Source organism: Ictalurus furcatus, chromosome 10, assembly GCF_023375685.1.
Source record: "Ictalurus furcatus strain D&B chromosome 10, Billie_1.0, whole genome shotgun sequence".
Classification (NCBI taxonomy): Eukaryota; Metazoa; Chordata; class Actinopteri; order Siluriformes; family Ictaluridae; genus Ictalurus; species Ictalurus furcatus.
The window spans coordinates 24,134,086-24,161,214 of NC_071264.1; the positions used below are offsets into that span (position 1 = coordinate 24,134,086).

A 27,129-nucleotide genomic window follows, 5' to 3' on the forward strand; every position below is an offset into this window, starting at 1 on the left:
TGTTTCTCTCTCTCTAGCTCTTTGGCGCACTGTGTACAGGAGGAAGCCACGTTGACAAAATAAAGCGGTGATTTCATGCAGCGAACTTAAAATTTGAGCTTTCATAAGAAAAGAGTTTGCTGTTAAAAGCTGAGAGGTGTAAAGGTAAGGCATTAACGCTGATATACAGTTATTACTTACGAGGAAACGGTTACTAGTCAGAATGCTAATGAGGCTAATGATGCTACAAAGTAAAAACAACTATTTATTAACAGAGATAAGATCATGTTTATGGTTACAGCTGTGACACCAACGTATGTTATCATGCTGAAACCTTGGATCATACATTTCTTAATATCCTTATTGTTTAGTTATGTTGAGTGTTTCAGGATGTATGTGTTTTTTCTCATATAACAATCCCTATAATTTTCTTTAATCATAAACTGTTAAAGCGTCCTGTTGATAATGAATGAATGAATCCTGCAGTTATATTCGAGCAAATGGAGAAAATGTGTCAATTTTGTACCATCCTATAATATATATAATGTGTATGTATGTATGTATGTATGTATAAAATATATAGATAAGGGTACACACACTGATCAGTCATAACATTATACTACTGACCGGTGAAGTAGTGAATAACAGATTATCTCGTTACAGTGGCACCTGTCAAAGGGGTGGGATATATTAGGCAGCAAGTGAACAGACAGTTCTTGAAGTTGATGTGTTGTAAGCAGGTAAAATGGGCAAGCATACGATAGGGGTGGGCGATATGGACTTAAAACTATATCACAATATTCTCTGGTATTTATTGCGATAACGAAATCAGTGACGATATAAATCTAGTACCATTCACCACTGTTTTTGGCTACAAGTGATTGTGATCTTGAGAGAGCCTCAGAAACAAGAACATTGATCTAAAAGTGAAACTGATTTTCTGTAAGCAAACCAGTTCCAGATTGTAGAGGTAGCACCTTGTTTAGCGATAAACTCATCAGCTTCATGTCCGCCTTCCACCGGACTTGTTTTCGCTCTGCACGTGAGCTGCGAATGGGTCGCACACAAATACGTCATCAACTAGTCTTTATCGTTATTATCGCGGGAAGACTAATTCTTATTGTGGGGAGAATTTCTACCTGTATATCGCAAAGATCTAAGATCGTAAGGTCTTACCCATCCCTAGCGTATGGATCTGAACGACTTTGACAAGGGCTGAATTGTGATGGCTAGACGACTGGGTCAGAGCATCTCCAAATCGGCAGGTCTTGTGGGGTGTTCCCAGATATGCAGTGGTTCGTACCTACTAAAAGTTGTCCAGGGAAGAGACTGGCAAATGGGAGCCCAAGGCTGAATGATGTGTGTGGGGAGTAAAGGCTAGTCTGTCTGGTCCGATCACACAGAAGAGCTACTGTAGCATAAATTGCTGAAAAAGTTAATGCGGGCTATGATAGAAAGGCATCAGAACACAGTGCATCACCGCTTGCTGCGTAAGAATGCCCTTGCTGCCCCTGTCCATCGCTGAAAGCTCGTACTGTGGGCAGTGGAGGAAGATGGCCTGGTCTGATGAATCATGTTTTCGTTTACATCATGTGGATGGCTGGAGCCACTGTGTGACAGTAATATGCCTCACAATCTATTAAAATTATGCTTAAGTGCACAAGTTTTCAAGTTAAAAAAATCCCAAACTATTTTTTTTTAAAGGAAAAAGAAATTCAAAGAAGCTTCGTCGTTACTCTGTTGGGCTGAATTTGGTCTGAATATTCTAACATGCACTTGATCTAGTTGAAACGTAATGTTTTTAATTATAAGAATAGGGACTGCACAATATGGACAGATATAGTCTTGTTGAATTATATTGCTACACACCACCATGAAACGACGCATGATATGTATATATTATAATAATATATAATGTTATAATAATTTATATATTATAATATAATTTTTCTCATACTGATATGGAGCCTTGAGTACAGGTTGATACTGATCCAATATTCTATTAACTACCAAATGAGTCACTTCTCATAACATGGCCACCTGTAATGACTCAGACTGTGCAAACACTCTACAGCCATGAGCATTCAGTTTTATCCAGTTTTATTTGGGCAGCAGTTATAGACATTGTCACAAAGCAGTTTTACAGAAGTCTCTAATTAGCAAGCCAGAGGCAACAGTGGTCAAGGGGGAAATGAACCCTGAGAGAACTTGAGGAAGAAACGTTCAGAGAAACCAGACCTAAATAGAACCCATTATTTTTAGGACTACTCTTTTTAAGAGCTATTCTGGTTGACACCTGATTATAAGTGCGATTATAAATCACTGACTTTATAATATCCAACTGCAGATAAATATACAGTACTACAGTTTCTAGGTGAGATGACTTGTTTGAACATGGCTTGATGTTGCTGAAAAAAAAAAAAATCTGATTAAAGTGCTCATTTCCATGTTGTTGGCTTCTGCAATATCAGTAACATGAAATGCAATATTTCAGTGATTAACAAAAACCCTAATCTGAATGATGTTTTATTGTGCCGTTTTTCTCTGAATTCTACATTAACGTGCTTTGAGCATTCCATGTATGAGTGAGACGAAAGCTATTAATAATGTTATGAAGTGAATGAATAACTGAGTGGGTATTTTGTAATCTGCAGGTCTGCCAGAGTAAACAGGATGAGTGTAGGCTTCATTGGAGCGGGTCAGCTGGCCCAAGCCTTGGTGAAGGGCTTCACTGCAGCGGGTAAGATGTCACTGATCATGGTGACTGTGACCTGAACTTTTATTCATTATCCAGAGAACTTCATTTGCTGGTTTATTCCTGACCTTAAATGTCAGGAAAGAGGGGAAATAACATGCAGGCCTTGCTTCTATTCCACTGATTTGATTTGATTTGATTGAGTTGAGCTCTTCTGTGGTTTCTGTAATTCTAGATGCCGGCTCTGCTTTGCTCTTTCATACACATTCATGCACTCTCTGTTCTTCTTTTTGTTCCTGTTGTTGCTCATGGCTATCTCTCTCAGGTGTAATTGCAGCACACCGGATCACGGCCAGTTCTCCAGATACAGATCTGCCAACAGTGGCCGGGCTCAGGGTCAGTGTGTTCTGGCTTCAGCAGACGTGTGTGTGTGTGTGTGTGTGTGTGTGTGTGTGTGGAGACAATAGAGTGGCTCTCTTATAGACCGTGACTGTGTTGTTTTTATATGAGTTGTATCATATCATATATATTTTTGTTTTATTCTATTTTTTTTTTTTTTTTTTTTTTTTTTTTAGAAAATGGGCGTGAACTTCACAACCAGCAACAAGGAAACGACACATAAGAGCGACGTCCTCTTTTTGGCCGTCAAGCCTCATATTATTCCTTTCGTCCTGGATGAAATCGGACCTGATATTGAAGACAGGCATCTCATCGTGTCCTGTGCTGCCGGGGTCACCATTAGCTCCATTGAGAAGGTCTGGGATAAGAGTAATGCAAATCTGTTCTAACATTATTTGCTTGAAACATGTAAATTCCTTTCCCATGTATGGAGCATTAATAAGGAATTGCTGTAAAAGCAGGGTTTTAAAATGATTGTGGCTTTGTCACCAAAACATGTTTTTAAGTCCATTTAATGGTCTTTATATTAAATAAGTTGTTGCTTGATGTGCTGGTTCGACAAAAATGTCACTGGAGAACAAACACAAAAAGCACACCTTTACCCTCATAAAGAAATGCAGATTTTAGGACCATGCAAATTAAGTGTCCTCAACTGATGAAGTTCTTTCTGGCCTACAGTTATAACACATGATCAATTCTAATTCCCCTCTTTCTGATTGCTGAAGTAACAGTTTTCAATATGTGTGCACAAGTTACATTTCTGTTTCTGAAATTCAGAAATTTAAGCTTGACTTTCAAAGAGAGAGCAGCAATCAATGACTTGGACTTTGAGCTTGATTCAGGGCTCTGCTCGGGGCTCGTTTCGGAGCTCTGCTCAGGGCTTGACTCAAGACACTACTCTGAGATCTACTTAGGGCTTGACTTGGGACATGGCTCAGGGCTTCACTTGGCTCCCAAATCAGAGATCTACTGAAGGCTTAACTTGGAGCCTGACTCGGAGCTCAACTTAGGGCTTTACTCTGGGTTCAACTCAAAGCTGTACTGGGAACTCGGGGCCCAACTCTACACGGGGCTGTATGGATTCAGCTTGTTTGATTGTGTGTGTGTGTGTATATGTGTGTATATATATATATGTATATATGTATGTATGTATGTATGTGTAATATATATATATATATATATATATATATATATATATATATATATATATATATATATATATATATATATATAATAAACTCTGGAAGAAAACAGTTTGACTGATTTTGAATCAACTTGGCCAATACATATTTTATTTTTTTAAATGAACAGTGATGCATTGAAAAGGTCAAGACCTTTTATCAAGTTTACGATGACTGTAACTATGAACATACTATACACTTTGTATTTATTCTCTTCACACAAGCTACTGTCTGCAGACATGCATTGATTTCATTTATTGGCACTATTTATCACTATTATCTTTAACAATTGATTTATTATTTCTAAGTACTCACATAGATTTCCTACAGGCATCAGACTGAGGTTTTGTTTCGTTTCAGGCTCGCTTTCTATTGCCCTGTAATAGTGCGAGCAGTAATAAGCATCTAATTAAACCTAACCCATCTCTCTCTCTTCAGAAACTGCTCCAGTACCGTGCTGACCCTAAGGTGATCCGCTGCATGACTAACACCCCAGTGGTGGTGCGTGAGGGGGCCACGGTATACGCCACCGGCACGCACGCTGAGGTGGAGGACGGGAAGCTTCTGGAGCAACTCATGGCCAGTGTGGGATTCTGCACGGAGGTAGAGGAGGATCTGATCGACGCCGTTACAGGACTCAGCGGCAGTGGGCCAGCTTATGTGAGTGGTTTTTGGGTTCATGGAAATGATGAGGCTTGCTGTTTGGACGCTGATCAAGCATATTCTTTATATACAGAAGGTGCACTATTTGCTGAATTATTTAGTCTAGTTAACCTGTGATGAGGAGTTTTTAATGTAGCACAGTCTTGAAGTGACAAGTCAGCAGTTCATCGTCGAGGTGTTCAATGCTTATGTTTGTGCGTGCCCAGGCTTTCACGGCTCTCGATGCTCTGGCTGATGGTGGTGTGAAGATGGGTCTGCCCAGGAGGCTGGCTGTGAGGCTTGGAGCGCAGGCACTGCTTGTATGTAGTGCTTTTATACACACATTCTCATGTCCGACAGCAAAGAGCATCTATAATATAATATAATATAATGTGAACTGGCTCCATTGTTTTAGTTCCTGCGATTTATATAATGAGCCAGTTTATTAGGTACAGCTACCTTGTTCAGTTTTATCTGGTAAACCTTCGATATAGGTCCATATTTTACTCATTTAGCTGACATAAAAGGCTTAAAGTTGAGGTAAGGTTAAGGGTCTTGCGCAATGACGTGACCTTGATTTGGGTTCACAGCCTTCCGTTCAGTAGCCCAAAGCCTTAACCACTGAGGTGTTTGTGGTGTTGATTTGAGTGTATCAGGCTCCGTAACATTGCAGGAGTTTTTTAAACTCTTTATTTATTTTGTGGCCTTTTATATGTGGCTTATTATTATTATTATTATTATTATTATTATTATTTAAATAGAGACTTACCTTGTTGTTACATGTTGTATGTATAATTACACCTAATCCACATATATGATATGACTTGGTTAAAGACTAAATAAAGGTATCCTATGAATCAGTCCTGCTATAGGTCAAACATTAGACAACTTCACATGGTAAAATGCTATAAAGACAAACATATGACTGAAATGTAAATGTATTAATGGAGTTATATAAGGACTTGCACAATCTGCACTCTGGCTGCAATAACTCTCCTCTAAACTATACAGGAGGCTGCAGCTGAGATCATTAGCTTAGATCATCACTTTTAATGATGTTCAGTGCTAGTTATGAGAACTCACAGATCTTTATTTTTATATCCTCTTAGCAACCTTTTTTTTTCTTTTTTTTCCCCCCGGAAGGAAAACCTATACACCTGCTCATTCATGCAAATATACGATCTCAGTGACTTTGATCGTGGCATAGTTGGTGGGCTGGTTTGAAGATTTCAGAAACTGATGATCGCTTGGGATTTTCAAACGCAGCAGTTTACACAGAATGGTGCAAAAAACGTCCAATAAGCAGCAGTTCTGTGATCAGAAATGCCTTGTTAATGAGAGAGGACAGAGGAGAATGGCCAGACTTTTTTGAGCGGACAGGAACGTTACAATAACTCAAATAAACACTCTTTACAACCACGGTGAACAGAAAAGCAACTCGCAACACGTTGAACCTATCGGGCAAGAACAGGAATCTGCGGCTACAGTGGGACAAGTTTGCCCGAACTGGATAGTTGAAGATCGGACAAACATTGTCTGGTTGTTGTCCAGTCTGTAGTGTAGTTAAGTAATTCAACTGGTACATTTTAAATGGTAAAAGTTAAACGAAGTACACAAAGTTTCTAGTGAACAGGATGTTTCGAACAGAGCGTCTTTAGATGATTATATATAATATATCATAAAGAGTATGCTAGTATGGTTGGTAGAAGAACTGTTTTCGGTGTCTGATGAACATGTCTTGTATTATTTCCACTTTCAGGGAGCAGCTAAAATGCTCCTGGATTCAGAGCAGCACCCAGGCCAGTTGAAGGACAACGTGTGCTCACCAGGGGGCGCCACCATCCACGCCCTTCACGTCATGGAGAGCGGTGGCTTCCGGAGCCTCCTCATCAATGCCGTGGAGGCTTCATGTATCAGGACCAAGTACCGCCACTCTTTTTGTCTATTGTCGTCTTCTCTTGTTTTTAGAGATATGGACCGTTTCAGAGGTGATGTCTAATCGTGGGCTCGTCCTGTATTTGTCTTTTCTTTTCTTTTCTTTTCTTTTTTTTCCCCAGGGAACTGCAGTTTCTTGCTGATCAGGAGCAAATCTCTCCTGCTGCTATTAAGAAGACCACGCTGGACAAGGTGTTGCAGCAGCCTGGTGTCTCTGCGAACAGAGTGGGAACCAAGAGCAGAGTCAACTTATTCAACAAAACCGGAATTAAGAAAGCTTAAGGAATGTTACACACACACTCACACACACCCCTCTTACTTTATTCACTCCTTTGGGCACAGATGTTAATCCAACTATTCTGATGAATTTTGAACAGAGTAGTTCGGTATAACTGTAAACACACACACACACTTGTACGGACTCGGACTGAAACTAACAGAAGTGCATTTCCAGCATGCTGTCTATCGCCTTGTGCCTCCTTGCAGCAGCAGACAGCTTGTTCGCTCCCTTGGGATTAGCATCAGGAGTTACAGGCAGCAGATGCTATATGACGTTATCATTTTTTTTTTTCTTAAGTACCTTTCTGTCCTTTAAAAAAATCAACAGTGATATCAAATTTTGTTTTGCCATCTACATATTTGTAATATTTGAATTTTGAAGTATCCACATCTAATATTTGGGCCCAAAATCATTGTATGTATGTTTGTTCTTTTCTTAGTGCTCTACTTTAACACACAATAATTTATATATATATATATATATATATATATATATATATATATATATATATATATATATATATATATATATATATAATAATTTTATTTGTGCTGCATGGTGAATCACTGGAGTGACTCACTACGCCTACCCTTCAGGGCTCTAGAGTCGCAAAGATCTTTTGAATTTCTTCATCTGTAGAAGGAAGTGAAGGTGCAAAAGTCATGTGTGGTCTTTCTTTTTGTGTGCAACATCTTGTCTGCTCCCTCGTCTTTGTTAAAACCCTTTATAAAGCTATGAGGCAAAGTATTAAAAAAAAAAAAAAAGAAGCACATTCGGTACAGTTGGACACATACTTGATGTGAATTGTATGATTTAACTTGTTTTATAATTTGTGAAGTTGCTTTTGGAAATATAAGAAGAAACCTGGTCATGAGGAGTTTCAGTATGTTGTAATGAATGAAACTGTTTCGGCTTCCTGTAGGCTTGAATTGAAAGGTGCTGATTCTAATAAAGAACCCCTTTTTATTTGGAGCATTTTTAAAATATATTTTATTTATTTATTTTTGCTGACCGAAGAGAAAATGCTAGACTTAAAGGATATCACAGACCAAACGTGTTTCAGATAAGGAAGAATTTCCATTTATTTGTTCCCTGTGTGTAATTATAGCAAGAGGATAGTATGCATAATTAATGGTTTGGTAATTGAATTAACTGGAAACCTTTCCCTGAAGTCCATTAGTCAACCTTACAGGACCCCTTTAATAACCTGTGTGCTCTATCATTTATTTGCAGGGCTAAGCACAAATCTTAATGACTTTAAGATCCAAAACTATTCAGAGGACAATTTACTGTTTTTACAATGTATAATCTCAACACCATATGGTTTTCACGTTCCTTAACTCTTCAGTTCAGATTACATCTGTTTACATTTGGCCTGTTAACAAAGAGTACCACATTGTAGATATTCAGCTGATCATAAGATATTCGATTTCAAACAGAACTTCACTCTTGCCTTGAGCATTTTTGAAATCTGACACAATAAAAGCTTCACCTTGTGAACAATGAACATTAAGCAACAGTGAGTTTAAATGGCAGCGCTACAAGTTGTAATGCTAGTTTCTTCATGTGTCACAAGTGAAATATTCAGTGGAATTTGCATGGAGTACATTTTGTTAGTGCTCGTCATTATGTCTGGTACAGGGTATTATTTGCCTGATCCAGCTAAGAGCCTGATCTGCAGATGTGAACAAGCTCTTTTATGTAGTTTTTTTTTATTTTTCAGTTCTTAAAATGCACCTTTGAGCTCCTGCAAGTGGAATGGTCTCTAATAGGTTCCTGAGATATGGAGAAATGGCTTTTATTGCATTTACATTTCTGACGATAATCCCCCCCCCCCCCCAAAAAAAAGGCATCTTACGAGTGAATTATAAAGCTGAGTAGATGAGCGTTAAAGGTCTTATTTGAATTCACTACTTTCCTGCCGCTAATGCAAAAACCTTAACTACACAATTACCACGACTACAACAAACCATAAGGATTTTCCATTGCCTTCCATGTCTTGCATGTTTGCCCTCGCTTTCCCCTCACTTTATTTTAAAATTCTATCAGAGTCTTAAAGGAAGATGCACATGTATGCACCTTACCTATATAAGGTATGTGGTATGGAAACTGGAGAACCTGCCAGAATCCCAGGTCAGAGTAAAGCTTTAAGAAACTCTAGCATGTTCAGTTTCACCTCCTCACCAAATGACGTGCTATATCTAGATCAGGGGTGTCCAATCTTATCTGGAAAGCGCCAGTGTGGGTGCAGGTTTTCATTCCAACCAAGCAGAAGCCACACCTGAGTCTATGGAAAGTCAAGATCAATTGATTAAACAGGTGGAATCAGGTGTAGCTCCTGCTTGGTTGGAATGAAAACCTGCACCCACACCGGCCCTTTGCGGATAAGATTGGACACCCCTGATCTAGATGAATGCTGCCCAAGTGTTGAATGTAGACACGCTGATGATATTCTAGTGAGAAATTATGATATTACATTACATGTGTCACAGACTGGCAATATGTCAGCCGTTTTACTGCTAGGGTTGGGGCAATCCCTCCAACCCCAGAAGTTGATCCTTCTGCAAGTGGGCCAACTGACACTTCATTTCTGGTTTTGGGACATCTAGGCCATGTTATTGAGCATCCATTCCCCCCAAGGAAATCAATATTTTTGTGGCTTTTAATATGAATATGATAGCCTTAAGGTTATCTATAAGCTAGTGTGCTCCAAAACAATGACAAAATTCGCATTTAGATTATGTATGCATACCAATATGGATCAGCAATTTTTATGACCTCATTCTGCACTTCAGCTTCTGGTCAGATTTTCTGTCCAATCAAATGCTCTCTAGGACCTGACAGCCCCCAACAGTTAGTAGGCTGTGACATAAGCTAAATGCTATTGGCTATTTAAAAAGGGGGAGGTGCCACTTGATATGCCCCACTCTACATAAGTTATAAATGAAATTCTCTGGTTCTTCATTTTCTCGTTTGTGTTGGCAAACTTTTGAACATATTCAGCTACACTAGTAAACTGGTTCATCTCAGAACCCTGAACTATTCTTTAAATAGTTAAGGGTCCTGAGATGCCTAAAAGGGTTGAAATTCTTTGGAATCCTTTCTAACGAGGAAGCACTCTGTTGTAAGGTTCTGGAAAGACTGAGTAATACCTTCTGTTAACACATCATTGCATAATTTAGGTTCTGAAGTTAGTAGCGCAGACCCAAATCAAAATGATGTTATGAATGCTTGTAAAACAAGTATTGCAGGAAAAAATTGTCATCAGTGTGCATCAGAAAAAAATGTTGGGCAAGAGAACCACGAGCCTCATTTTTCCTTCCTTTTACTGTAAAGCACAACTTACAGGATTGCATAATGGGACTTTATTCCATTTGACACATGCATCAAATGTCCTCCCTTTAATTTCACAGACCAATGTCTTTTAACAAAATGGAATTTATATATCTCATGTTAAAGCAAGACATTACAGGTGAATAGGATCAATTAAAAACAAATTAGATATTACAGTTAATACTCGCCAGCTGATCACTGATCTTTCACTAAAAATATTTTTATGTATTGGAAATTTTTCAAGAATTTACATTTATTTATACAAAATGAGCATTTTCTAATTAAACCTGCATACATGCAGCCTAATACATTTTAGTTTATTTCACTGTGAAAATACTCTCAAGATAATTTACCATTAACACTGTTTGTTGTAACAGAATTTCTTTAATATTTAACCAAGTAAATGCCAATCCTGGTAGAAATGATGTATATTTTTGTCACTTTCCAGCATAAAATCTAATGCAAATCCAACCATTATCAACAATTTTAGGAAATTCTGTGAAATCCTTCTAAATAGTGATCATTTGTTTCACGCAGGTCATCTAGAAACTGAATTTATCTTCCTGAATATATATATATATTTTAACTTTTGAGGATTTTTAGGCAAATGGGTTTAAAAATACAATGGAATTTCATGTGTATCTGCTCTAGTTAGTGTGGTTTATAAGGTTTAAAAGGAAAATTGCACGTATATCATATAATGACATAAAGAAGCTTTTCAGATAATGTTTCAGATGTGATGGACAAAAAGTGAAACAAACACTTCTGTGCTGATACGGTTTAAGATAAGACATATGTTATATAAGCAAGTTACCAAAAAGTCTGAACAATCACCAAAATGGTTCTTTCTACCTGTAGTATCTTGAGTTTATCCTTGTTTTTCCTTCCATGTTGCATTTTACTGTCAGACAAAACCAGACAGGATTGCATAATAGAATCGTATTGCATCAACTTTCATACATTTCCCCTTTAACATCATAGATATTAGTCATTTACCAAGACAGAAGTTCAAGTTCAATATCTCAAGTTATATCTAAGAAAAATACATTTTGCACCTTACTTTGTACTGATGTATCATCTCAGTGAGTGCCTGTACTCTGTGTGTGTGTGTGTGTGTGTGTGTGTGTGTTGCTAGAGTATGAAATTTCTTCTATGGTGAAGAAGGTGTGCTGCCAACTCCGCCGGTACAGGTAGTACCCGAGACAGCCAGAAGTCTCGACTATTTATAGAACAGAATTTTGTATAGATTTTTTTTCTGACCGGCTGACATGGAGAGAAGGCACGATTCACCGCCTGGAGAGACAGACTGCCTGTTTTAGAACTTCACTGTCAGCGTCATTTGCAACAGGACACCTTGGGGATGACCCGCATGTCAGATTGCACACTGAAGAAGCCAGGAACCAACAGCACAATTTTGGAAAGAGGGGGCACTCTGGAACATCAGTGGAAGTGCAAATTGACATCACTGAAGCGTGCCATTCCTTATAGGCACAGTATCACCGTTCTGTAGTACGTTATAGTAGTTCCTCCACCAGCCACACAAGGTCACAGACATTCCTCCTGGGACTCTATTAGGCCCATTTATGTTTTTGCACCTGTGATAAATCCAGTTCATTTCCAAACAATTCCACACACAGATTACTGGTAAATGTGCAAAACCGATTAACCCTCCTCACTATAGAAAAGTGTGATAATGAGAAACATGGGAAGTGCCTGTCTGTTCTTGAGGGAGATGTTTTCATATCCCTCAAGTATGCTGAATGACAAGCAGCTGCAGGATTAGTTCCAGTGTCAGCGTGGCGATTAGAAATGTGGGCCTTGTGTAGCGCTTTCCGAAGGCCACTGTTTATTTGCGTGCATGATGGGAAGTCAAGTAGGCACTAAAGTGTGCCGCTAATCCCTCTTTTATTCCTGAGGTTACACCCCGTCTGCCTCATCAGTCTGAAACACTGATAACTCCTCACTCAAACAGCTTCTATTAAGATGCTATTTCCTTGAAACACGTTGGCCTCAGCACCCCTTTCCTTGCTGCCTTGTCTTCTTCTTCTTTTTTTTTTTTTTTGAAAAAGGACCTGTAACTGTCATGTCATTGGCTTTAATCATTCTTCACAGCCATCTTGCTCTGTCAACCACAAGAAACAGTAGTATTTGTTCAAGAACCTATGCTTTCTCCTTATCACCCTGCCCACCCTTCGTGTCTCTGCAAAAACCACATCAGCATCAATGTACTCAGAAAGAAGGTACCAGGAAGGTGGGGGCAGAAAAAAGAGAAATGGGTCTGTGAAGTAAAATTTTATCGTTGCTGTGCAGCTGCTGGCTAGGTGGGGAAAAAAGGAAACGAAGGGCAGGTCTGACACAGGGTAAGACTGCTTGCTTGCAGCCGCAGTGAATCATCACTTTGGCTTCCTTTCCTGGAGCTGGCTGCTCCAGCCGGGCTGAGCATTGAGCTCACACACAGAGAGCAAACAGAGCTCTGCTCAGATATAATTAGGCTGGAAGATGTCAGTGCTTTGAGTAAATCCAGCATTCATTCTATATCGCTCACAAAAGACCTCTTGAGCGAGCCCTGCCACGGATATACATCCACACATAGAGGCTAACACATTGCACTTCCACAAACTCTTAAAAAGTGTGTTTGCTAAACAGAGGCTAAGAACAGCCTTTTGTGTATGGTGAGCCTCTGTCCTGAAGATCACCACTCTAGTTCGGTATAGAACAAACCAACGCACTCTAAACTAACCAAACATATAATCCACATTATTCTTCCCTTTTCCAGTTTATTCTCCTTTCCCATTTCTTTCCCAGCTCCAAACACAGCTGAACCATACACTCGATTCTTCTATTGTTGATTCTCTTTACTTGACAAAGAACCCTAATTCAATTCAACAAGTTCATTATGTACATTACAGCCAGGTAACTACCAAATGGTTCTGAACATCACTTCTCCAAAACTGGAACTAGAAAAGCCTGATGTATTTAGTGTTCTTGATGGGAACTGGAAGAGACCTAAAAGGGGGATTGTCTGGAACGATGGTTCTCAAAATGGGGTCCGGGATGCATAGTCAGGGTGTCTGTGAAATGTATTGGGCTCCACTCCTGTAAGTCAAGAACAGAAATCTGAGGCTACAGTGGGCACAGGCTCACCTAAACTGGACAACTGAAAATTGGAAAAACGTCACCTGGTCTTTTTCCAGTTTTCACCTGTGCCCACTGTAGCCTCTGATTTCCCTTTTTGGCTTTGACCCGATGTGGTCTTCTGCTGTTGCAACCTCAGGTTTTGACATGTGCCTTTTTAGATGCTTTTCTGCTCAACACGGTTGTAAAAAGTAGTTATTTGAGTTACTGTAGACTTCCTGACAGCTGAAACCAGCCCAGAAGTCTGGGCATTCTCCTCTGACCTCTCTCATCAACAAGACTTCTGCCAGTCACTGGATGATTTTATGTATTATGCACCATTCTGTGTAACCTCCAGCGACTGTTGTGCATGAAATCGCAGGAGATTAGTAGTTTCTGAAATACTCTAACCAGCCTTTCTGACACCAACAACCATGCCATAAAGTCATGGTTTTCAAAGTCACTGAGATCACATCTTTCTCTGTTCTGATGTTTGATGTGAACATTAACTGAAACTCTTGGAAAGCTCTTTGTGGAAAGTTCAGGGATTAAAAATACTTCATATCTGTAAACTCTATGGGTGGGTTGCACCAATAAGGATTAAGCTTAAATCTAGATTAAATCAAGGTTTATCTAATAATTCTTTTGTACCAAACTTTAAACCTTGTTTAAAAATAAGCAGGCTTACATTTACACCATCATGTTAATCCTGGATTTAATTTCACAATAAATCTGGATTAACTATAATCTTGTTGCTCCATCACTTTAAACTCAGGGTTTTTTTTTTTTTTCATTAGAATTTTTTCATTTTCTCAGCTTGTACCATTTAGGCGAATGAGCAGTTAATAATGGCAGTTGAAATTTTTAAAAATTTTTAAAAAGTTTAAACTTCACGATCCCTTTGTAGTCACTCAAGTGGAAGTGAAAGAGTTACATTGCTTCAGTTTAGTTACACTGGAGAATTCATATATTTCCATGTTGATGCAATCCACATGCACTGGTCGAGTCCATCACGATGGAGAAAATTAATCGTAAATGGATGTTTTAATCATAGGTTAGAATTCTAATCCCTGATTTGTTAATCTGTGTTGAAAATTAAGTGGTGCAACACTTTTTAAAATAAAGCCCAGATCAACAAATCCTAGATTAGCTCTTAACTGTGCTTAATTTGATCCTTATTGGTGCAACCCACACTATGTCTCCAATAAATAGCCAAAATATTATTGTACACATTGAAATAATGAGTCTAATGTTTGTATAGTTAGGTAAAGCATTGCACAGGGGGCCTGTGGAATATATGTTACATTTAAAGAGGTCTCTGCCTGCAACAACTGCTGGTCTGAGAATCCAAGGACAAAACCGGGAACGTGGCAAAGACAACTATTGTGTACTAAGATAAATTATGTCATAAGCACTACTTCTGGGAATACAGACTATTCTTTCAATATATTGTGAAGGCAGGAAATGACATAATATACAAGCCTGTGCAAGAGTTATACTCAATGTTAAAAGTGACAGAGAAGCTGAAACAGACTTAACAAAGGCTATATCTCTCTAAAACATATATTTTATTGGGTTTTACCAACCAGGTAAAGAGTAAAGATACACATATACAGTATGTAAAAAAGTAAGTAGATGTGTAACCCTTTACTTTAAATAAATACAAAGAAAAAAGGGTACACATTAAAATCCCTAGTGTTCAATTAACACCCAGAGTGTTCATTTGTGTCCAATGGACTTATATAATAAACACTATAGGGTGTAAATTCAACATGCTGGGTGTTAGATCAACACTGGGGATTTTGCTGTGTAGAAAAATAATATTAAGCCTGGTGAATATAAAAGTGGAGAATAAATCTGTCATTACGATATACATCAGTAGCAGTCAACTAAATTGTATGTATGTGTATATATATATATACAGTGAGGGAAAAAAGTATTTGATCCCCTGCTGATTTTGTACGTTTGCCCACTGACAAAGAAATGATCAGTCTATAATTTTAATGGTAGATTTATTTGAACAGTGAGAGACAGAATAACAACAAAAAAATCCAGAAAAACGCACGTCAAAAATGTTATAAATTGATTTGCATTTTAATGAGGGAAATAAGTATTTGACCCCTCTGCAAAACATGACTTAGTACTTGGTTTAAAAACCCTTGTTGGCAATCACAGAGGTCAGACGTTTCTTGTAGTTGGCCACCAGGTTTGCACACATCTCAGGAGGGATTTTGTCCCACTCCTCTTTGCAGATCTTCTCCAAATCATTAAGGTTTCGAGGCTGACGTTTGGCAACTTGAACCTTCAGCTCCCTCCACAGATTTTCTATGGGATTAAGGTCTGGAGACTGGCTAGGCCACTCCAGGACCTTAATGTGCTTCTTCTTGAGCCACTCCTTTGTTGCCTTGGCTGTGTGTTTTGGGTCATTGTCCTGCTGGAATACCCATCCACGACCCATTTTCAATGCCCTGTCTGAGGGAAGGAGGTTTTCTCCCAAGATTTGACGGTACATGGCCCCGTCCATCGTCCCTTTGATGCGGTGAAGTTGTCCTGTCCCCTTAGCAGAAAAAAAACCCCAAAGCATAATGTTTCCACCTCCATGTTTGACGGTGGGGATGGTGTTCTTGGGGTCATAGGCAGCATTCCTCCTCCTCCAAACACGGCGAGTTGAGTTGATGCCAAAGAGCTCCATTTTGGTCTCATCTGACCACAACACTTTCACCCAGTTGTCCTCTGAATCATTCAGATGTTCACTGGCAAACTTCAGACGGACATGTATATGTGCTTTCTTGAGCAGCGGACCTTGCGCGCGCTGCAGGATTTCAGTCCTTCACGGCGTAGTGTGTTACCAATTGTTTTCTTGGTGACTATGGTCCCAGCTGCCTTGAGATCATTGACAAGATCCTCCCGTGTAGTTCTGGGCTGATTCCTCACTGTTCTCATGATCACTGCAACTCCACGAGGTGAGATCTTGCATGGAGCCCCAGGCCGAGGGAGATTGACAGTTCTTTTGTGCTTCTTCCATTTGCGAATAATCGCACCAACTGTTGTCCCCTTCTCACCAAGCTGCTTGGCAATGGTCTTGTAGCCCATTCCAGACTTGTGTAGGTCTACAGTCTTGTCCCTGACATCCTTGGAGAGCTCTTTGGTCTTGGCCATGGTGGAGAGTTTGGAATCTGATTGATTGATTGCTTCTGTGGACAGGTGTCTTTTATACTCCCTTTAACAGTGTGCTCCTAATCTCAGCTCGTTACCTGTATAAAAGACACCTGGGAGCCAGAAATCTCTCTGATTGAGAGGGGGTCAAATACTTTTTTCCCTCATTAAAATGCAAATTAATTTATAAAATTTTTGACATGCGTTTTTCTGGATTTTTTTGTTGTTATTCTGTCTCTCAGTGTTCAAATACAACTACCATTAAAATTATAGACTGATCATTTCTTTGTCAGTGGGCAAACGTACAAAATCAGCAGGGGATCAAATACTTTTTTCCCTCACTGTATATATATATATATATATATATATATATATATATATATATATATATATATATATACACACACACTACGTATACAAGCTCTAATGCATTACTTATATTTCCATCTATTGTGATTAATGTCTTAGGCAGTCAGTTACAGTTTCAGATGCCTGGTCCCAAACTTGAGTTGTTGTAGTTTTTGTGCTACTAATTAGAGCAGTTGATGGTTCAAGATGGACAATATCTATGTAATAGGATAACTGCAAATGCTTTGATAGACTTTCGAAACGGAACCACTAACGTGATCAGACCTAGTTGCTTTTTTCTGCTGTTAATCCTTTAGAAAATGTTAGATTTGAGTTGATTTCTTTGGGTTGATTGCAATGAAAGTATACTTTTCACATTGACATCAGAATGGCAACAAAGTCTGCCTGAACTATTCAATTAAAACAACATGTTTAACCTTTACATTTATTCTAATATTGCGACTGAATGTGCATGTACTGTATACCCATATATAAGAGAAGAAGTGGATATGCATAATCGAATAATTTAGCCCATTCCATTCCCCTTTAATTTTCCCCTATGCCCCTATAGCCTGCTCTGATTAGTTTATTGATTACATGACAAGTAAACTAAGATGTAAAAATGTATTATTTCTCTTTTGTTGAAATAGTTCAATTAACCAATATTTATCATAAATTGGGCGAATACTGGTATATTGAGACATTAGGTTAATTGTCACAGTGTAACTTATCAGCATTTACTGCTTTATAGAAATAACATGACTAAATTCATGCATCATCATATAAGGGTCAGAATCAAACAGGAAGTTGACCCCAAAAATCTTAGGGTAGGAAAAATGATGTTTTCTCTAGTTTTCAACCCCATACTGTTATAACGTAATAACTAATGTATTACACATTTTTATGGCGTATATGTACATGAGATGTACTATTGTAACAAAATAAGCATACAGTTAAATCATGTACATATGGTTCATAATATCATTTTGTTTTTAAATATCAATTTTCCAAACATGGTTTGGTTTGACCTTGATATGTGATCCTGATATGTAAATATGATTCCGACTACTGTGTTCATACAATATTAGAATATGTTGATGATGAAACTGGAGAGATTCTGTTGTTGAAGTTTGATTTGTTGATGCCATGAATAAATATGCTACGAATAACATTTAAACTAAGGATGAAGGTAATGTCTGTGTTACCTTCTGGCTCTCCCTTTTAGTTATGCTGTCATAGCTAGTCTTGCCAGAGCAGACAATGTAAATTACCTGAACCATTACGTGACAATTAACATACCTAATCTCTCTCTCTCTCTCTCTCTCTCTCTCTCTCTCTCTCTCTGTCTATCAAGCTACATATGCTAGTCTTGAGATACCAGTGATCCTGACCCCTTCTGCTCTCTGGACCTGCCTGATCCATCCTGATGCCCTATTTCTGCATGGACTTCTCATCACTCTCATCACTTCTGACTTCTCATCACTTGGATATCACTCGCTGTTGCTGAGGATGGCTCCACACAGACAGCCTCAAGTTCAATGAGAATACTGCAATTGATACAAACAGTTTTGCTGTGATGGCTTAGAACTACAAGTCTGCATCAGTGAACTCATTATAACTTCAACGAAATAGACTTCATGTGAAAACTATGATGAATTTCCTAGTTACACGATTGCACTTTTTGACCATGTAGTACACAGTTATAGAAGAGAATTATTTATAATTGCACTATTCGTTGTCACCCAGATGAGGATGGCTTCCCTTTTGAGTTTGGTTCCTCTCAAGGTTTCTTCCTCATATCGTCTCAGGGAGTTTTTCCTTGGCACCATCGCCGCTGGCTTGCTCATTAGGGATATGGTTATAAATGTAAAATTTATATAAATTAAATTATTCAATTCAATTTTATTTGTATAGCGATTTTAACAATGGACATTGTCACAAGGCAGCTTTACAGAAACGTAGGATAAATTTTAAATTGAAAAATGTATAAATTTATCCCTAATGAGCAAGCCAGAGGCGACCGGGGCAAGAAAAACTCCCTGAGACGAAATGAGCAAGAAACCTTGAGAAGAACCAGACTCCCATCCTCATCTGGGTGACAATGAATAGTGCGATTATAAATAATTCCCTTCTATAACTGTGCACAGCATGGTCAAAACGTGCAATCGTAACCAGGAAACTCATTATAGTATAGAATTTGTAGTATAGCATAATATAGTGTAGTAGAGTATAGAATTGACATTTCTATAAGGCTCCCTTGTGACAATGTCCATTGTTAAAAGTGCTATATAAATCAAATTAAATTGAATAGGATTAAGGGCCTTGTTCAAGGGCCCAACAGTGGCAGTAGGTGGTGGTGCTGGGGCTTGAACCCCTCACCTTCTGATTAGGAGCTCAGAACCTGCTCTTCCTGCTCTATTATATAAATAACACGAAAGCAAGAAAGCATAGACATGGTGGAAAAATAAATAAATAAATAACTAAATAAAAATCTGAATTCACCCTACATTTCACATAAGCGTTAACAGGTGGCGTCTGTTTAAAGTGCACCTGCTCCTTTAAGACTTCCTCTCCAAGTTGCGTAGATCCTTCATGAATGAAACCACGTGACCAAACATCATATGACGTCTGGCCTCCTCGGCGCAAGAGAAAGCGGATCAACAAGGAGAAGGTGGGAGTGTTACAACAATTTCTGAAGCAGCGTCGGCAAAAAAACTTCACCTCCGCCGCCTCAAACTTCTACTTTTGAACCCGTGCCAGTCGCGGAGACGCTTCCCGCTCACATTCGGTGAGTAAACCGCGCTGTTATTGTTGTTTTTTTGTGGGTTTTGTTGTGAGCGAGGTGAAAGGACCCGAGTTAGCTGACACTCGCAGGCGGTCGCGTCGTGTCAGACTCGCTGGCTTGCGGATCTGTTTTGCTGAGTGCGCACGCTTTGGCGTTTCGACTCTCAGCGCGCGAGCGAGCGAGCGTGTGTTAGTCTGCGTGTGTGTGTGTGTGTGCGCGCGCGCGCGTGTGTGTGTGTGTGTGTGTGTGTGTGTGTGTGTGTGTGTGTGTGTGCGCGCATGTGTGCGCGCGCGTGTTAGTGTGTTACGAAAGCGTCAAGCGAAAGGCTTCGCTTATTTAAAGGCGCTCTAAGCCGTGCTGATTCATCACGATCATCATCACGGGGTCACACCGAGCCGCGCCGTGTTTGTCTCGGCTGGACATCCACCCAGAGGAGCCCTTTAACCGCTACACAAAGGGGACGTTACTGGAGTAAGTCTCCGCTTATTTTCCCGGAACAATTAGTCCAGGTGTGTGCAGATGTGTTTGTTAGCATGGTCTCTGGAAGAATGTGACGCGATCGCTTTGAGGCCACGTCTTATATGTATGTATGTATGTATGTATGTATGTATGTGTGTGTGTGTGTATTGTTTTTATGGATGTTAGCTCCCATAGTAGCGAGAAAGCATGAAAAAACAGCCAGATCTCCAAATCTATCTATCGATCTATCGTATGTATGTGTGTATGTTAGCGTGTCTGTATGTGTGTATAAATATTATATAATATAATATATACACACACGCATGTTAATTTTAACAATGTTCCATTATTCAACACAAGAACATACCCTCATCTCATCTGATCTAATCTCACCTCATCTGGCATCCTCAGATCGGAGGTAACATTAAGCCAGGAGACATCATGGAGCAGGTTTCCGAGTTATCTAGCTTGTTATTTCCCACCAGGAACTGAAAATGACAGCTAGGATCCCACCCTGTTTGCCAACGTAGTAGTAACTAGGTAGCTAATAATAGCAGGATGATGTTAAGCGTACTATTTCCAGAAGGTTGTAGCCCCGTGGTCATGATGTCTGTTGTTTTTGTGTGAGGTCGCTCATTATAGCAACAAGCAGGGATAGAAATTCACACTTCACCCATGAGTTGTGTGTGTGTTTGTTTTTTTGTTGTTGTTTTTCATTTGCCAGTGGGATTCTACACAGCTAGAGCTATGTTGTGCAGAATGCTGAAACAGACTGAAGGCATGTGATCAGAGAATTCCTGTGCTGATTTATTGACTGATCATTTGGGCTCTAATCTCTAATTGAGACGTGACGGGTCTGTGGGCATTTTGACTTGGGGTTAAGATGCTGATTCATCAGTCACCGTGTCTCTATTTTGGGAATGAGACCCTGGTACAAATCTTGGTGTTGATGACATGGAGGCACTTGGATGCCTCTGCGCAGATGTTCTGGATTTTAGGAAGAGGACTCTGCGAAATGCCCAAGCATTGTGTGATAAGTGTTTAAGTGCTGGTTTGTTTTATATATGCACATATGGCATGGCTGAAAACTATAATACACAAATAGTCACTGAATCCATTTTTAGCACTGAACCTATTTCTGGGATTGTTGTATTTTCTAGAACGTCTATCCCAGTGTTATGAAGCATCAATAGATGGTTATACATTATAAGATAAATCAGTGTCAGTGTCTGTCATGGTTCATGGAGAGCCATGTAATTCATGATGGTTAGTGGAAAGGCCCAGAGACTCTAAACTGATTGCTACAATGCTCAATTTGTTTATTTGTTTGTTTGTTCCTCCCCCCCGTATCCACACATCAATTAGCAGAGTGATTTACAGGAGTAACATGTAAAGGGGGTTTGCAGAGAGACAGCCTCCCTTTTAAGAGCTACATCCAGCATATTATCCCCAAATCGTCTGATAAAATTTGAATTGTAATTTGTGGCGGTGCTGCAATTAGCAGCACAAATGGTCTGGTTGAGAGGCTGAGGAACAAGTGTAATTTGATCAGCCGAGTACTTAGGCTGCACTTTAGGCAGTGCAATTTTTGTTCCACATTCACTTTCTCCAGCTTAATTGAGCACTGACCGATGCTGATGGGCAGAATGTGCTGATGGCGGAACAGAAAAGCCAACAGAGGAGAGAAAGAGATAAGATTAAGAATGTGCGATGGGACCGGCCCGAGACGGAGGAGAACAAGAAGGGTTTTGTCTTCAAGGAATTCTCATTGTGTGTGTCTCTCTCTCTCTCTCTCTCTCTCTCTCTCTCTCTCTCTGTCTTTCTCTCTCTGTCTCTCTCACACTCTCTCTCTCTGTGTCTCGTTCTCTGTCTCGCTCTCTCTCTTTCTCTCCCTCCAGAAAAAAAAATGCTGAAGCAACCGAAACGCTTCCTCGCTTGACAGATGGCGTTTTCACTTGTTACTTAGCTTGCTATTTTATGAGTTTGATTAGGCCGAAGTGTTAAACGTATGCAGCAGGTTTATGGAGCATGCGTGTAGGAGTGTGCATGTTTTAGAGAAGTTTTTTCAACTCCTCCATATAATGCACACTGTTAAACATGCATGCACATTTTAAGTTCATTCTCTCTTTCCATTAATAAAGTTCTTACAGACTTGTGTGGAGTTCATTTTATGTCACATTTGATTGACGTGAAGCTCCTTGTTGTCTCAAAAAGACCAGATTTCCATTTTTATTAAGTATTAAGGCATGAAGATGGGCTCCTCTGTGATAGTGTAGCATTTCAGCCAGATGTTTGAATGTGTGTTAGCTTAAAGCAAGTGTTTTTTTGTTGTTGTTGTTTTTTGTTGTTGTTTTTTGCTTATTTCCAGCGCTGAATGCTGTACATGCAACTTTTGGAGGAAAAAATGCGACCCTTGCATCATCGTGGCACAAAAAAAAAGAAATGTGATGGTTTGCATTTACAGTACGAGTTTTGCAACAGATGGCAGTTTTCGTGCTTCCTCTTTCTGCTAACAGGTAGTCTAACCTCCTTTTTTTTTTTTTTTTTTTAAACTACTCCTCTTCTGCTTTTTCACTTCCAGAGCAAAGATGATGACAGTGAATAAAATGACCGTCTGGACTGCAGTCACTGCTGATTTCTGTTAAGTTCCATTCTCTAGAGATCCTGGGTCATGCAGTTATGTTGGCTTGTATTATTGGAACAGCAAGAAGCAAAGAAGCATTGTTCCTTTATTTCTGTTCATACCAGGTGTAGTAAGAGGGAGGCGAGCAGATTCGGAAGTTGGCGAGGCGCTGAAAAATGTGTCATCTGTCTTTTTTTGGAAGAGCAACCTTAATTTATTAATGAGGTTCAGCGGCACATTTTTTTTTTTTTTTGCTGTAAAGTTCTCAGAATGAGTGATGCGCCACCCTCCTTCCTTTTCTCCTCCTGTCTCGGTGCTGCTTTCTGTCTGTCTACGTCCTGTTTAATAAATATATGTTTAGTGGCTGCAGTTATGAGGACGAATGAATGGCGCACGGCGTTTAGTGAGTTAGGAGCCTCAGATTTATCACCATTTGTGAAGGAATTGCCAGAGCTCTCTGCTTCATCACGCCTGGTTTACACACGCGCGCGCACGCACACTTGCACACGAACACGCTTATGCATCAGAAGTTGTTTTATGCTTATGTGTGTAGCACCCGTCATGTAACCTAGACTTTCACACCCACACACTATCAGAAAGCTTAATGAGCTACATCTTTATAGGCTTTCCTCTGCTATGTGTCAGGTGGCTTAGAGTAAACACACGCTCAAGGTGATCATTAACTCATGTGTGTTTAACCGTGCACGTTTTCTCGTCGTGACAACAGTGTCCAATGGTGACCGTCCTTTCTTGTTCCCAGCCTGAGCTAATTAACTGTGACTGATTTTTTAGGATTGACAAATAATAATAATAACAATAATAATAATAATAATAATAATATTTACACATCGAGCCCATCGGTGTTGGGTTTTCATCGCAGTGAGTGTCGAGCTCCGTGTGTAGGCACGCGCCAGGGATCCGGAGGGACGAGTTTGAAAGCTTCCACAAGATAAAGGGACCGAAGGTCTCGAGAGAGGGAACGACAGACAAAAGAGGGAGGGAAGAGGACTTTGGGGTGGCAGTGAGGAAGGAGGGGGCTGGTGGGGGTGGGAGGTGGTGGGGGATCAGGAGAGTCTATTTTTTCCACTCTGTCTCTCTCACTCTTGCTCTAGCGCGCGCTCAGTAATGATGAAATAGGTTGTAAGAAGATGAAATAGGTTGTAAGACGCGTAATCTCTCCTCTGCAGTAGAATATCTATCACATTTCTCTCTCCTGTTTCATAAAGGAACGAGAAGAGAGAGCTGTGCAGGATTTAACGATGGTTTCTGTGGGGAATCTTGCAAATTTCACAACATTCATTTGTCACAAACTGCTGTTTGAGGAATTTCTTGCTGTTGGGTGTTTTGAGTTGTGCAATAAAGGTCATGTAGGGGAAAACAAACCACTGTAGGGTTAAAAAGTTAGGGGTTAAATAAGGATTTAAGTGGACGAAGCCGTGTGTAAAACTATTCATCTTAATTAACCTCATTAATTGACTTTGATCATAGGTGAAGGTCTTCCTGTACACCTTTTAAGAAAGGATGAAATCAGATTTATATTTTGTTTTCTGAGTGAAGGGCATGCATGGATCACTCTTGGAAAGCGTTGCGTCATGATCTTTCACTCCAAGAATATTAATAATAGCTGTTCACAAGCAGAAAAGTTTTATAGAATACTATCTACTCTCCGTTTATTGTATATTGAGGAGAGAATTTTAGTCACGACATCTTATTTGACCCAGTTGGGTTGCACAGTGAAATGTGGATATTCATAAGGTCTTGTTTTTTTGGGGGGTTTTTTTTTCCGTGGCATTGAAGGCTTTCTTGGACTGCCGGGCTGGGCTGAATGTCTCCGAGTTGCATCATCTCACCAGCAATATGCCGCAGTTTTTACCCGCAGTGGCACGCTGCTCCTGCCATGCTCCAGCTGCGAAACACTGCGAAAAAGAGAAAACAGGGCGGCCAAAACTCTTTCGAAAACACACAGATGGGGAACGAGAGAGAGGGGCCATGTTTGTTTGCGGTTATTAGTCCTGTCAAGGACAAGCAGGTGTCTGAAAGTTGAAATGGACACGTCTGTGAAAAGACGAGGTTATAATTATAAAAGCACTCCTTACCCAGATGCGGTACGGCGACCTGTATGCAGACCTTAAAGAAGTTTCTGGGAAGGATTGGAGGCAGGAAAGGAGCGTGAAAGTGAAAGGAGAAATAAAATGAGTGGAAAGAAGTGTGAGAGAAAGATGGAGAAGTGAAAAGAAGGAGACGAGAGCAGAGCAGAGCATGCGAGGTGGTGGTGGGACGCATTTTAATGGTGCCAGTTGAATACTGGAATAGTCAATGCTGGCCGTGTTATGAGTAGGAAAACCTTGAGCAACGCTGTCCATCATTATTGCATTCACTCCCAGGCTGAACATTCATTTGTGTGCACAATCAAATAGACTCCACAGGCCATCCTGTAAAACTGTTACGTATCGCTGTCCGTAACTGAGCTCCTGCTGACTCATGCTGACTTTTAGTGTCATGGTCTGGACGCTGGGTTGAAATGTGAAAACATGGCAGAGAAACGAGGCTTTCTGACCAGCATGTTTGGTGGTGTGTAAAATTTTAGCTTCAGTACTGATACTACATTAAAGATGAAGTCAGTGATATTAAAGTCTGACCACTTTGCAATCACATTTCAGTAGACGTTAGACAAATCAGTTCAGAGGAAAAAACTCCGGTTTCTGTGGTGCCCCGGGTTCTAAACAAGACAAATAACAAATAACACAGACCGTCATCATCCAACCAATCAGGAAAAAGGGGGTTCATGGGGATTTTAGGTTCTGCCTCTTGCACTAACATTCAGGCTTTCTAACCTAGGCAATGTGGATGTTTTGTGGGCGTGGCTTTGACAGGAACTCTGAAACATTGGACTGTATTTCTTAAATTTTGGTTTAAAAGTGACTTAAAACAGACGATTTAATCACCAAAATCACTGTAAACTGAGTGCAAAAGTTTACATGCCGTTATGAGAAAATTAAGAAGTTTGTAATGATAAGACTCAATTTATTAGGTGTCAGAAATGTTCCTTTGTTATCACGAGAAATAAAAATGCTCAAATAGTGTATGCTAAGATATTAACAATGGATTTGTTTAAAAAAAAAAATAGATGTTGGATATATTCTGTAAACTTGTATATTCACTCTTTAAACTCCTTCATATCCTCTGAGCAGCTTCTGGATCCTCTCATTTGTAAAATTTATCTTTGACATGCTTGTTAAGACTCTCACTGCCTTCTTTAGATCAGGTTCTAGAGACTTTCATGGCCAAGGCAAAACTTTGTTTCAAACTTATGCTTATGTTTGGGATTGTTGTCATATTGTATGGCATGTATTTTTATCATCTTGGAATCTCTTAACTTGTAAAATTATTTACAAATTAATTGTTTTCCATTCAGAAACCATAGGGAGTATAAACGTCTGCACTTGATTGTACTTTCAAATATCCTAGAAGGAAAAAAATGGTGGAAAAGTTATGATATAAAATAATTTTAAATCCATAATAGCAAGAATAATTTAACATTACATAACGCTCAAGTTAGAAATCCTGCACCATTAAATATCACTGTTACAATACAGAATAATGAGTTACACCCAGCTCTTAATTTAAGAGTAGTAGTTCAAATGCTGTTATTCCACACCGCTGTTAAATTCCCAAATCCGACTGGTCCGAAGGCGTAGATTCGTTTTCTATAACAGTCGGCAAATCGCAGGTTTATATTAATGCACTCAATCTAATATGTTGTTTTTCTATAGTAATTCACAGGGACTTGTAAGGCAGATGCTCCACATAATGTAAGGCCAATGATAAAAGGATAAAACGTTGTGTTATTGAACAAAGAATAATGTATAATTGTTGATTATGTTGAAGCTTTCTGTAAGGAGACATTTACTGGAAGAAGTCTCCAGTGTTTGTGCTTCCACAACGTGGAAAACATAATGAATGTGTCGTTCATTCATAAATGCTAAAATTTTAATTGTTGGCAAGTTGTTGAAGCATAAAGGAATAAAACCATTCCAGATATGCTGTTATTGGAAAATATTCCTCATCAGGTTGTAACAGTAACTCCTTTTCGCGTCGGGCTATGTTATACCACTCCGTCATTGATTATTTTCCTATAACAGCACTCCCCTAAGTGTTTTATTCCTTACTTATCAGTCTTTACTTATCAGTCCAGCTCCT

The 27,129-nt window shown here is 39.5% G+C and overlaps 2 protein-coding genes and 1 long non-coding RNA gene across 5 annotated transcripts in view; 2 read left to right on the forward strand and 1 right to left on the reverse strand.

The window, feature by feature from the left end:
- Window positions 1–7,585, forward strand: pycr1b (pyrroline-5-carboxylate reductase 1b). The gene is made up of 8 exons (XM_053634322.1): window positions 1–144; window positions 2,634–2,719; window positions 3,000–3,070; window positions 3,250–3,429; window positions 4,693–4,914; window positions 5,124–5,216; window positions 6,656–6,819; window positions 6,954–7,585. The coding sequence occupies exons 2-8, from the start codon at window positions 2,653–2,655 to the stop codon at window positions 7,111–7,113; spliced, it is 957 nt and encodes a 318-aa protein (XP_053490297.1). The 5' UTR covers window positions 1–144; window positions 2,634–2,652; the 3' UTR covers window positions 7,114–7,585.
- On the reverse strand, window positions 6,855–23,999 carry LOC128613502 (uncharacterized). The gene is made up of 2 exons (XR_008386888.1): window positions 23,775–23,999; window positions 6,855–7,045 (listed from the first exon to the last, which is right to left on the reverse strand). It is a non-coding gene; the product is annotated as an uncharacterized LOC128613502 (long non-coding RNA).
- The window catches only part of mafgb (v-maf avian musculoaponeurotic fibrosarcoma oncogene homolog Gb), a 19,885-nt gene continuing 12,485 nt past the window's right edge, over window positions 19,730–27,129 (forward strand). The window contains exon 1 of one of the 3 annotated variants that reach the window (XM_053634325.1): window positions 19,730–19,850. Coding sequence is in view for 1 of the 3 variants with exons in the window: in XM_053634324.1 (XP_053490299.1) it covers window positions 22,788–22,822 (35 nt within the window). In the remaining 2 variants the exon portion in view is untranslated. Of the gene's footprint in view, window positions 19,851–20,221; window positions 20,319–21,669; window positions 22,823–27,129 lie in introns of those variants that run through there. The other 2 variants (XM_053634327.1, XM_053634324.1) reach the window with 2 other exon arrangements.